Raw genomic sequence first — 13,351 nt, 5'->3', positions numbered from 1 at the left:
GTTTGGAGACAGAAGCAGACGAGACTCAGACTTCTGAAAAGATAAAAAGTTTTATTAAACAAACCTGGAATCAACAGTATTATTACATAAATTAGACAGCAGTAAAATTTTCCTAGGGCGTATGTACAAATCACAGTGATTTCCATTGTGCAACAAACAGACAGGATTAAAAATAGGCACTCCCCTCCCCAACCCCCCATGAGAAGGTGGGGTCACCCCACGGGGTTCCCAGTTCTGGCTCGCCAAGGGGTGCACAAACCTGCAAAGGCACTCTGCCTGTGTGCGCGGCATCCGGCGGCAGTCACAGGGCCCCAGAAGCACGGTGGCAACATGGTGAGGCTGCCCAATGTTCAGCGCAAAACAAGATTCAGCTACAACAGCTGAGCAGAGCTCAACAGCCATCTCACAGGATAAGGACCGTGGAAAGGCCTCAAATCCCATCCGCTAAAACACAATTGTAATGCCTTTTACATACAGAACAGACGTGCCCACCATGGAAGATCAAACTAAGCCTCAACAGAACCTCCCAACACAATAATTTACAGAGAACCTGACAGGGCATTCCCCTGTTATTAGGAAGGACTCTTCTGCGGGGTGCAAGGCCATAAGGTTTGCAAAGCAAACTTGATTATGAAAAAGCTTGGTGAAAATACAGCCCCCTCACCTTCACCAAGACACACACCCCCCGCCAAGAAACTATCAAAATGCATTAAGACACCTGTTCATGTGCTTTTCTTCTTGCTTTTGTTAAGTGAATCCCATCCCTTTAAGTTAGACTAATTAGAAGGCCTTCTTGCCTCCGTCAGCAACAGAGAAAAAAACAGTGCATACGACTCCTCCAATGTGTGTAAAATGCATGCTAGGTAGATTGAAGGAAAAATGAGAGGAACCCGGGCACCCCATTTCAAATCTCTACAACAGGAGAAATCAAAGGCTGCAAGGACTGTGTAGACCTGATGCAAAGTTAACTGGCTACAGAAATAAAACCCAAGCCAGTGCTGTCTTGCACTCTGTTCACTCAGTAGGTGGAGCCATGTATGCCTATGACATTCTGGTGTGGTATTTGTGCAGCCTGAGGTGCACCCTGGCTACAGAGTTGAGCCTTGGGGTCTTTAACAGTATTAAGCCATAGTTTCACAGTTACAATGGTCCAAAGAACTAGAGGCCACGTAGGTCAAACACAGAAATGGCAAACACATCACAAACCACTCAACTGTTTGGTTCCACTGGTGATTTTTTGTAATGAGTAGTGATTTCAAATGATTTGGTGTTTTTGTTCTTATTTTTGCTTTTTCTTCAAAGCAAACAAATGATTTGGTCTTTAAGTGTGGACAGAAAGAAACAAAACGCTGAATGAGAAATTCACTAACAAGTGATTGTGCAGTTGTTTGATGGGCATGGAGAGGGAGTGGGGCTGAACAGCATTTTGAGGGGACGAAGCATGCAATCTTACCCCACTGCTGGGGGGTTTCTGCTTCTTATTCTATCATGCTGACAGCAAATATAATTTGCCCATCGCTGGCTATAGATATGTTTAGGCTAAGCAGGATTTAGACTTCTGTTGCAAAGGAATTAGAAGAATTCAGTAGATACAGTGTATACTATTCGGTTGTGACTTTATTTCCTTCCTGGCTTTATCAATGCCTATGAAAGCAGGCTGGTGGCATTTCCCTTCAGAAAAACAAGACTTGCCCCAATATACTTCTTGTTGTAACATATCCATTTCCTAAAGATATTCTCTTATAGTATTCCAATTTAAGAAAATACTGCCAACTCATAAAATTACATGAAGCAAAGTAAATTTGTAATGTTTTTCTGACACAAATTTTGTGATTATTATAATGAATTTTCCTCCACATTTTGCACGGTGATTGTTTCACATGATCATCTATGAGAAAATTTTGGAATGACCACCCAGGTCAACTATTTTTATTTTTTTTATTTTTATTTTTTGAGATGGAGTCTCACTCTGTCGCCCAGGTTAGAGGGCAGTGGCACAATCTCGGCTCACTGCAGCCTCGCCTCCCAGGTTCAAGCCATTCTCCCGCTTCAGCCTCCCGAGTAGCCGGGATTACAGGCGCCCACCCCCACACCTAATTTCTGTATTTTAGTAGAGACGGGGGTTTCACCATGTTGGCCAAGCTGGTCTCGAACTCCTCACCTCAGGTGATCCGCCCACCTCAGCCTCCCAAAGTGCTGGGATTACAGGCGTGAGCTACCATGCCTGGCCAGGTAAACTATTTTAAAATTATATATAGTGATTGTTCCGTGTTTATAGCTCATTTTGATTAAATTAACCTCTACATGACATTGGGCCATTTAAACTATGACCCTGCCATGGGCAGTTACCAGGTAGCCTGTGTCACTTCAAACGCTGAAATGTGCGCGACGGTCAAAAGTGGGTTTCACACCATCACACGTTCTTGGAATTGCTTCTAATTTCTCATTTGTTCTGTATGGCTAGAGGCTGATAACAATGTCCGTAAAGAACGAGGTCATCAATGTGCTTGCATATTTCATTTTCCTGCATATCAGGTCACAATTAAGGCATTTCAGGCTTTCCTGATGCTAATTTTCATCTGAGTATGAAATCCTGGATAATAAAACAGACAACCTAAAAACAGGCATACGGACTCATGGATCTATGTACTTTTTAAAATGTGCTCAAGTGTTTCATTTATGGTTTTATTAATAATTTTTAAAGTAGAATGTTCAATATTACTATGATTTATTTTTATAGTCAGCAAACATGAGACCTGATGCTTTTCCTTCTAGCTCCACATCTCAGTGCACAGTGTAACCTTTTTAAAACAAAAATTGGAACGCTGCATGAATATACGGATCTTCCTTGCAAAGGGAGCCACGCTAATCTGCTCTGTGTCATTCCAATTTTAGTACACCTGCTGCCGAAGTCAGCGCCAGTTTCACCTTTTCACATTCACGGTAAAACTGATGGGAAACTGCATGCTCAATGTTTAGACAATGATGGCCCTCAACTGTTAATCCCAACAAGATGGTGAGTGAGACGCACAGGCTGAAAATACAGTTGTCTAAAACATTTCCACATTTCACCATCTGAACATCATTTTCCACTGACTGACTAATTGTAAAGAGTTTATTCTACTGAACCTACTAATTATTCTCACCTACTGAGTTGACCTCCACGTGAAGAAAAGGTCATTGATGAAAAAGGGCAGCTGTGTTCTGTTTCTGCAATTTCACTGTGTTGTAACATTTTTTTTTTCTTTTTATAGAGATGAGGACTCGCTATGCTGCCCAGGCCGGTCTCAAACTCCTAGGCTCAAGCGATCTTCCTGCCTCAGCTTCCCAAAGTCCCAGGTTTACAGGAGTGTGTCACTGTACCCAGCTTCACTGTCTTTTAAAGCCTTAAGGTGGACGTTCTCTTCATTCCACCTGTGAAAGCACAAAGCCATTACCTTTTCTCTTTTTTTCTTTTTTTTTTTTTTCCTGGACAGGGTCTCACTCTGTCACCGAGGCTGGAGTGCAGTGGTGTGATCTCAGATCACTGCAGCCTGGACCTCCCTGGATTCAAGTGATCCTCTCATCTCAGCCTCCTGAGTAGCTGAGACTACATTCACGTGCCACCATGCCCGGCTAATTTTTTTGTATTTTGTAGAGATGAGGTCTCACCATGTTTCCCAGACTGGTCTCCAACTCCTGGGCTCAAGCAATCCACCCACCTCAGCCTTCCAAAGTGCTGGGACTATAGGAACAAGCCACTGCATCCAGCTCAGATGAAATTTTTGAATGTGTCACAGAAGGTTGTTTTAAATACAGTACATTCCTCCAATAACTTCAATGTCATTGTAGATTCTTGGAATAAATTCGCTCCCATATCTTCTTTCTCTTTGTTTCTTCTTTTAAAATCTCCAGTTACCAGGTAGGAAGCACTAAAGATACTGAAGGTAGACCTCCCCATGATATTTTCTTCCCCCAAACTATAAAATACATGTGAGATGATTTTTTTTAATGCATGCAACATACCCTTCCGATGTTGTCCCCGAGAAGAGATTTTTGAAAAAACAAATTGAAAAATAAAAATTATAGGCTCTGTGAAGTATGAACATTTACATCACTGCACAATTTCTGTGCATCTACCATAATGACTTCTATATATACACACAGGCATACACACACACACACACACAATTTGCGGTTATAATCGAACAAGTCCAGTTCAAACTTACAAACTGAAGTCTATGAGAAAAACCAAGACATCACAGTAGGCACACAACACCACTAAAGGATAAGACAAAATCTACAACCAAACAATTTTCAAAACCTTCCTACAGTGTGGAATTCCAGTTGCTTAAATAATGCCAGTTCCATTCATTTCAACTGTGCTCTGATCTATTTCTATACACACAGGTACACAGAAAAGTGGAAATGTCCTTATGCCGTGAAGAAGACATTTTACTTCCGGTCTGCTTAGGTGCAGTTCTTTGTTCCAGGCCGACTTCAATCTTCCTGTTTCTAGCATGAAATAGGATGAAAGATTTTGTGAGTTTCTCAGTAACTGGATGAATTTCGTAATCATGATCATCTCAATGATAACACAAAGGTTTCCTTTTCCTAAGTGACAACAAAGAAAACTTCCCTTTGTAATTGTTTTTGCAAGGATCCATAAGCCTGAATTCTAAAGGGAGAGGCCAATAAAAAGGAAATGAAGAATGTTTCAAAGGTAAGGGTTTTTTTTGGTTGGTTGGTTTGAGACGGCGTTTTGCTTTTGTTGCCCAGGCTGGTGTACAGTGGCGCAATCTCAGCTCACTGCAACCTCTGCCTCCCAGATTCAAGAGATTCTCTGGCCTCAGCCTCGCGAGTAGCTGGGATTACAGGCGCCTGCCACCATGTCTGACTGATTTTTGCATTTTTGATAGAGACGGGGTTTCACCATGTTTGCCAGGTTGGTCTCAAACTCCTGACCTCAGATGATCCATGTGCCTCAGCCTCCCACAGTGCTGGGATTACAGGCGTGAGCCACCTTACCCAGCCCTGTTTTCATTTTTGAGATACGGTCTAATTCTGCCATCCAGGCCGGAGTACAGGGACACAATCACAGCTCACTGCAGCCTCAACTTTCCAGGCCCAAGCGAGCCTCCCACCTCAGCCTCTAGAGTAGCTAGGACAACAGGTATGTACCACCACACCTGGCTAACTTTTTTATTTTTTGTAGACATGGAGTCTCACTATGTTGCCCAGGCTTGATCTCAAACTCCTGACCTGAAGTGAGCCTCCTACCTCAGCCTCCCAAAGTACCGGGATTACAGGTAGGAGCCACCCCACCCAGCCTAAAGAATGTTGTATCGTACGCTTATCCATAAATAGATAAATGTATCCACTGATAGATGATGACCTGCACAAGAAAAATGGAATCCCCAATTCAACATGCTTCCTCAGAGAACCTCACAGCAAGACAGCAAATATTTTATTACAAAGTCAAATAAAAGACGTAGTGAGTCAGTTCTCCTAAATTCCTCCTCCACATTCAGAAAGGCATGTGGGGTGATTCAAACAAAGATGAACGGCGAAAGCATAGTTTCTAAGCTGCCCTCAAGTGCAGTGATTCATCTGAACTGCTGTCCTATTCACAGGAGAAGATTTGGCTTCATGAAGAACTATCTTCCTGCATAAAATTCCTGAACCTAATTGCTCGTTGCTGAAAATGCCAGGGATGTGTTTGGCATGCAAATTACTTGAGAAAATTACTGAGACGGATTAAAATATTGCATCTGGGTCGGGCACACTCATGCCTGTAATCCCAGCACTTTGGGAGGCCGAGGTGGGCAGACTGCATGAGCTCAGAAGTTCAAGACCAGCCTGGCCAACATGGCTAAACTCATCTCTACTAAAAATACAAAAAATTAGCCTGGTGTGGTGGCAGGCACCTGTAATCCCAGTTACTCGGGAGGCTGAGGCAGGAGAATCACTTGAATCCAGGAGGCAGAGGTTGCAGTGAGCTGAGATCACACCACTGCACTCCAGCCTGGGCAACAGAGCAAGACTCCGTCTCAAAAAGGAAAAAAAAAAAATGTATTAAACAGAGCCCTGAACACCACTAGCCAAACTACATTAAAAATGATTCCACTTAGCAAAAATAATACTTACACATACTTTCTCAACAATGCATACCAGATTGAGAAAGGTTATTCCTATGTGTGGAATCCTTTTCAGGGACAGTAGGGGCAGCTGGGGACAGGATGTAATGAAAGTGTCCACTGATTATAAGACAAAAATCCATCCAATGGAAGCTTTTTTGTTCTTGAAGTAAATTTTACAACTGAGGGCTCTGTGTTAGAGAAAGGTTCTATTTTTGTGGCTTATCAACGGGTCCTTCATACTAAAGCAAACCAAGTCTTTACATCATTTTAAAGATTTCCTGGAGAGACATAATTTGTAAGATGTTATGCGCAAGTTAGCGAAAATGTGAGCCCCAGAGTAGACCAGAGAAACAAACACATTCAGGAACATCTTATGATTTTTAAAACCCACAACTGGATTTCACAAGCATTTATGAAGTTGATAAAGTTACACACTCTCATGTTAATACCAACCAGTCACCACTGTAAAAGCGTTCATCACATACTGAGAGGTGAAGCCATGCCACGGAGACAGGTTATTTTCTCGAGGTCATAGCCACCTATTCCTCTATCATTTTGTTCTCTGTTATTTTAATTTTTATCTAGTTTTCCTCTCGATACATCCATGGAAACACCCGCCCAGGATGGAGGGCTCTCATTCACCCCGTCTTTCAGCAGGTTGGTTCCTCTCCCCTATCAGCAACTGTGACATTTGGTGTCTGTTTCAAATGGTGTTGGTTAGCCAACTGGCTTTCCACTTCACATAACTGGGAAGACTACAGGAAAATTATGGGAATGGAAATCAAAGTGGGAAAAACAAGCTATGTCAATGAGTAGACACATCACTGACAATATTTTGCTTCACTGGTATTTTTCTTGCTCATATGTTACAGGAAGAAAGATCTAATTGAAGCCATATAACCGAGCAATTTAGAATTGAGGAGTAACTGAAAGCTCTTTTTAATCCATATTTAAAAACTAATAACAGACTTTCAAAGACTCAAGGAAATAACAGTCAAAACCCTTTTTCAGTCATCTGAAATTAAAGCTTAGCAAATTTCATGAGGGATCCTAAAAAATATTATTATTATTTAAAAAATAATAACAGACCTTCAAAGGCTCAAAGAAGTAATAGACTCAAAATCCCTTTCCAGTCATCTTCAAAGCTTAGCAAATTTCCTATAAGGGTATGTTTCTTCTTCTTATTTTTTAACCAAAGGGGACCTAAGAGACTTTTGAAAATACTTGTTAATTATTGTAAGGAAGCTCGCCTGTCACTCAGGGTTTCTGGAACAGGAACCAGAAGAGCTGGGCTTCTCAAATGTTCAGGCACACACAAACCACCCAGGGGTCTTATTTAGATGTGCAGGTTCTGACGCAGAAGATGGATTCTGAACTGTGATGCCGATGCCTCCGACCACATGCTGACCTGGAGTCACAGGCATGGCTGTGTTTATGTCACTGACCCTTGGAATCATTCCCCTTTGCTCTGCTTCACTGCTGACCTCTGTGCGCATGAGGTTAAGCCCCATTCAGTAAACGCAGCCTCACCTGGATGTGGGGTCGAGTCAGTCTCATTTTTTGATAATTACTAAATATAAAGATATACCTTCCAGATGTGAGCTCCTGTCCTCAGAAATTCTTGAAGATTTCTAAATCCTTCTGCGGCACGGGCGCGGCTGTGTCCCAGTCATTCTCGGGGTAAGTTTCGAAGTTGGACGTGTCGCCGTCGCCAGCTATCTTGGGCACGATGGGAGGCTGTGAGACATGGCCGAAGCACAAAGGCATGGTTAGAAAGGAACGGGATGCTAGGATGCTGCACGTAAATGAAAATGATTTGCAAAACACTAAAGCTGTCTTCCCTTCATTTATGAACACGGCAATCTTTGAATTAAAATATTGTGAATGAGGCTGGGTGTGGGGGCTCACGCCTGTAATCCCAACACTTTAAGAAGCTGAGGCAGGAGGGCTGCTTAAGTCTCAGAAGTTTGAGACCTGCCTGAGGAACACAGGGAGTCCTGTCTCTACAAAAAATACAAAAAATAGCCAGGTGTGGTGCTATGTGCCTATAGTCTCAGCTACTCAGTAGGCTGAGGTGGGAGGACCACTTGAGCCCAGGAGGTCGATACTCCAAGTGAGCCATGACTGCACCACTGCATTCCAGCCTGAATGACAGGGTGAGATCCTGTCTCAAAATACAGACATATTAAGTAAGCTATGGTACAGTCATGTGATGGAATACAAGGCAGTTTTTTTTTAAATGAGGAAGCTGGCTGGGCACAGAGGCTCACACCTGTAATCCCAGCACTTTGGAGACAAAGGCGGGTGGATCACTTGAGGTCAGGAGTTTGAGACCAGCCTGACCAATATGGAGAAACCCTATCGCTACCAAAAATACAAAAATTAGCCAGGCATAGTGTCGGGTGCCTGTAATCCTAGCTACTCGGGAGGCTGAGGCAGGAGAATCACTTGAACCCAGGAGGCGGAGGTTGCAGTGAGCCAAGATCACACCACTGAACTCCATCCTGGGCAACGGAGCAAGACTTCATCTCAAAACTAAAAATAAAAATAAAAAAATAAGGAAGCTAGCCAGGTATGTAGACAGGTCTCCAGATTATACAGTCAAATACAAAAAGCAAGACTACAATCATGTACATACTACGCTACTCTAGATTTGTATAAATGAGTGGCAAAAGTAAGAATGCATGTATCCATGTGGGTTTTTATTAGCACAAAGAAACTCTAGAAGGATACACAGAAAAATATAATAAAAGGTGATTACCTACACGTGGCTTGGAGGGGGTAAGAGCGAGACTTGGCAATATATCTGTTTTAATATTGACTTGGTTTTTGACCAATGTGGATAGACAAAACATATTCAAATTGTTTTACTAATGCAATTTAATACGATAAAGTATTTGAAAAGGTAAAACTTTGAACAAAATCAGCCCACGCCCAGTGGCTCACGCCTGTAATCCCAGCACTTTGGGAGGCCGAGGAGAGTGGATCATTTGAGGTCATGAGTTCGAAACCAGCCTGGCCAACATAGTGAAACCCCATCTCTTCTAAAAATACAAAAAAAAAAAAAATTAGCTGGATGTGGTGATGCACACCTGTAATCCCAGCTACTTGGGAGGCTGAGGCAGGAGAATCGCTTGAGTCTAAGAGGTGGAGGTTGCAGTGAGTTGAGATCACTCCACTGCACTACAGCCTGAGCCTGAGTGACAAAGTGAGACTCCATCTCAAAAAAAAAAAAAAAAAAAAAAAGAAGCAGCAGCAGCGTATCATCCCAGGCTCCAGCCCCAGAAACTCTGATCTGAGCTGAGGACTGGGAATAAGCATTTCTAAGCATTCTCCAAATGCTTAGGTGAAAAGGTGAAAACACTACCATTGAACACTCCAATCAGTAACATATACAGTGCAGAGTGTGCACCAAAGCCAAGATATGGAATCAACCTAAGTGTCCACCAACAGATGAATGGATAAAGAAAATGTGGTCCATACACACAATGAAAAACTATTCAGCCATAAAAGGGAATGAAATCCTGTCATTTACAGCAACACGAATGGAATGGGAGATCATCACGTTAAGTAAACTAAACCAGGCCAGGTGCGGTGGCTCACGCCTGTAATCCCAACACTTTGGGAGACCAAGGCTGGTGGATCACTTGAGGTTAGGAGATTGAGACCAGTCTGGCCAACATGATGAAACTCTGTCTCTAGTAAAAATATAAAAATTAGCTGGGCATCTGTAATCCCAGCTACTCAGGAGGCTGAGGCATAAGAATTACTTGAAGCCAAGAGGTGGAGGCTGCAGTGAGCAAGATCATGCCACTGCACTCCAGCCTGGGCAACAGAGCAAGACGCTGTCTCAAAAAATAAATAATAAATAATAAACTAAGCTAGATGCAGAATGAGAAACACAGCATGCTCCCACTCATATGTGGGAGCTAAAAAAATTGATCTCATGAAGGTTGAGAGTAGAATGATGGTTACCAGAGGGTGGGAAGGGTGTGTGGGTGGGGGATAAAGGCGAGATGAAGAAATATTGTATAAACATAATGTTAGATAAAAGGAATAAGTTCCAGTGTTTGATAGCATAGTTGGGTGGCCAGAGTTAACAATATATCGTATATTTCAGAATAGCTAGAAGGTTTGCAATATTCCCAACCCATAAAAATGATAAATGTTTGAGCTGATGGATACCATGATTACCCTCGGTTGATCATTATACATTCTATGCATGTGTCAAAATATAACATGTACCCCCATAAATATGTACATGTGATAGTTATACTGCTTAGCAGCTGTGTAACGTTCCACACACTGCTTAACTTCTCGGAGGCACAGTCTCCTCATTTATAAAACTGACAAGTATTATATATTGAAAAAAATGCCAGATTTTTTTTTTTTTTGAGACAGGGTCTGGCTCTGTCACCCAGGCTGGAGTGTAGTGGCTTAATCTTGGCTCACTGCAACCTCTGCCTCCTGGTATCAAGCAATTCTTGTGCCTCAGCCTCCCAAGTAGGTGGTACTACAAGCGTACGTTACCACGCTCGGCTAATTTTTATATTTTTTGTATAGATGAGATTTCACCATATTGCTCAGGGTAGTCTCAAACTCCTGGGTTCAAGTGATCTGCCTGAGTTGGCCTCTCAAAGTGCTGGAATTATAGGCGTGAGTCACAGCACCCAGCCAAAAAGCCAGAGTTTAAAAATAGGCAGTTTGGCCAGAAATGTTCCAAAGAATATTCTCCATGTAATACACCACCATCACTGAACGATGACCATGGTGCTAGACACTCGCTTATCTCTGTAATCCTGTTGACCGCTTTCCACTAAAGAGGAAGGAGTGGGGTTCAGCAGTTACAGAGCTAGTCAGAAATCAGGCCAGGTCTCCTAAAATCTGCTTCAAAATCTGGGATAAGTGTCCATCCAGGGATGAATGGACGAAGAACATGTGGTGTATGACTGGGTGTGGTGGCTCCTGCCTTTGCGCGAGCTAGGTAGATGGTTAGCACTAAGACACTCATAGAGTGGGAAACTTGGCTTATGAAAGGTTTTAGACAAATAGTTGTATTATATAAATTAATTACATGTCAGCCATCAATAAAGAAGTCCCAGGATTCAGAGGCAGTCCCTGTTAACGGGAGAGCTCGGGCGTACTGAGTCACCCACTGATATGTGTTGTACCTTCAGTTTTCTCTGCGGAACAGCTTCCCAGTCCACAGAGTGGAACCACCGATGGCGTTTCACATCATTTGCCCCGTTCTTCAAAAGAAACAACACGTGTCGTCAGTGTGTGGAATTTTGACAGGGCAGGAAAGAAAAATACCCTAAAGAATCTCTACATTATTCTAGTATTGAAACAAACGGAACAAGTTGGCTGCATTTTGGATAACTGTGCCTGGAGGGTGAGCTGCTAGGAAAACCTGCAAGCAAAGCTGTTAGTGTTTTGTTTGCCCTTTTTTGTTGCAGAAACAAATCCAGTCATTCTGCTCCTGTGCAATGCGTTGGCATTGCGGACCAAAGACGAAAAAGATAAACACAATTCCATCTCTCGACATGAAATTGGACACCCAGTAATTTCCCAGTTTGTCTCCTGTTTTCATCTTGGCAAACTTATTCAGTATTTTACAGATATAGAAACTAGGGTTCACTGAAAGATGTTAATTTGCTTAGTAGGAACCAGCAAGTAAATAAGAAGACTGGGAACTCAAACCAAGGATGTCCAATTTAAGAGATCTTAGGAACGATATTGCATGGCCTGGCAATTAACAACGTGCATTCAAGTCGGCCTGCTACATGCTCAAGGGTAGCACCAGGCATCGGCTGGCTCACACTGTGGCCATCACGACCTCTGAAATCCCTCCCAAGTGCTCATCCTTAAACCTCACTTTGCTTCCTTTTTTTATACTTGTAGTGATGTTGTTATCAATTAAATGTGGGACAGCAGAAGAAATAAACATGTGGGTTCCATGAACTAGAAGTCGGTACATCTGAATTTAACACGTTTATCAGTTAGCATTTCTGTAGTTTTAAATTTCTTATCCTTAAAGAGGACTACATCCACGACTATATCTTCAAAAGGAAACAGTAATGTGAATTGTTTCTATTGTTTTCCCATCCAGTTGTTTTCACAACTTTTTCTTTTCTTATTGCAAAACAGGTATTTTTGATCTACAGCTAAGTCAGGCAACAAATAATAGCTGTTGAGTTTTACCTTCAGCAATGTTGTGAATAAGAGTATATAAGAGTGCTGTGAATAAAATAAGAGAATAAAATAAAATAAATTTTATCCATCAGATAAAATTCTAATTTGGATACTAAAGGATGTGTGTGTCTGTATATACTCACATGCATACATAGTAATATATACACACACATACATATTGATATATACACATACTTATATACATACACAAGTTAATATATACACATGCATTTATATATACACATATACACATACACACGTTAATATATACACATATATACACATACTTATATACATACACATGTTAACATATACACATATATTTATACATACACATACACATTAATAAATACACATATACACATACTTATATACATACACATTAATATATACACATATATATACACATACACATTAATATACACATATATACACATACTTATATACATACACATGTTAACATATACACATATTTATATATACACATACACACGTTAATATATACACACATATATTTACATATACACATACTTATATACATACACACATTAACATATACATATATACACATATACATATGTACTTTACAAACTTTATATGTAGAGTATAAAGTATATGCATATACTGAGATTTACATTAGTATCCAAACTAGTGTGTGTGTTATAAAGTGTGTGGGGGGGGGTGGGAGCAGTGTCTCACGTTTATATTCCAGCACTTTGGGAGGCCAAGACAGGAGGATTGCTTGATCCCAGGAGTTTGAGACTAACCTGGGCAACAAAGTGAGACCTGGTCTCTACAAAAAAAATTTTAAAAACTAGCCAGCCATGGTGATACATGCATATAGTCCCAGCTGCTCGGGAGGCTGAGGTAGGAGGATCACTTGAGTCCAGGAGGTCAAGGCTGCAGTGAGCTGTGATCACACCACTGCACTCCAGCCTGGATGACAGAGCAAGACCCTGTCTTGAAAAAATAAAAATAAAAAAAGTGTGTGTGTGGGTGTGTGTCTACAGTCATGAGCCTCAAAATGATGCTTCAGTCAG

At 41.6% G+C, this 13,351-nt stretch overlaps 1 protein-coding gene and 1 non-coding gene across 4 annotated transcripts in view; both read right to left on the bottom strand.

Moving 5' to 3' along the window:
* Positions 1 to 13,351, bottom strand: part of PRKX (protein kinase cAMP-dependent X-linked catalytic subunit) — a 134,759-nt gene that overhangs the window by 20,942 nt on the left and 100,466 nt on the right. The window contains exons 7-9 of one of the 3 annotated variants that reach the window (XM_037986301.2): positions 11,291 to 11,368; positions 7,708 to 7,856; positions 32 to 4,494 (exon numbers count right to left, since the gene is read on the bottom strand). In XM_037986301.2, coding sequence (XP_037842229.2) covers positions 7,731 to 7,856; positions 11,291 to 11,368 — 204 coding nt within the window. In that variant the 3' untranslated portion in view covers positions 32 to 4,494; positions 7,708 to 7,730. Of the gene's footprint in view, positions 1 to 31; positions 4,495 to 7,707; positions 7,857 to 11,290; positions 11,369 to 13,351 lie in introns of those variants that run through there. The other 2 variants (XM_073013895.1, XM_037986302.2) reach the window with 2 other exon arrangements.
* LOC119620025 (U6 spliceosomal RNA) lies at positions 2,812 to 2,916 on the bottom strand. Its single transcript, XR_005236422.1, has one exon. It is a non-coding gene; the product is annotated as a U6 spliceosomal RNA (small nuclear RNA).

Source organism: Chlorocebus sabaeus, chromosome X, assembly GCF_047675955.1.
Source record: "Chlorocebus sabaeus isolate Y175 chromosome X, mChlSab1.0.hap1, whole genome shotgun sequence".
Taxonomy (NCBI): domain Eukaryota; kingdom Metazoa; phylum Chordata; class Mammalia; order Primates; family Cercopithecidae; genus Chlorocebus; species Chlorocebus sabaeus.
This window is presented reverse-complemented; position numbering and strand designations above follow the sequence as displayed.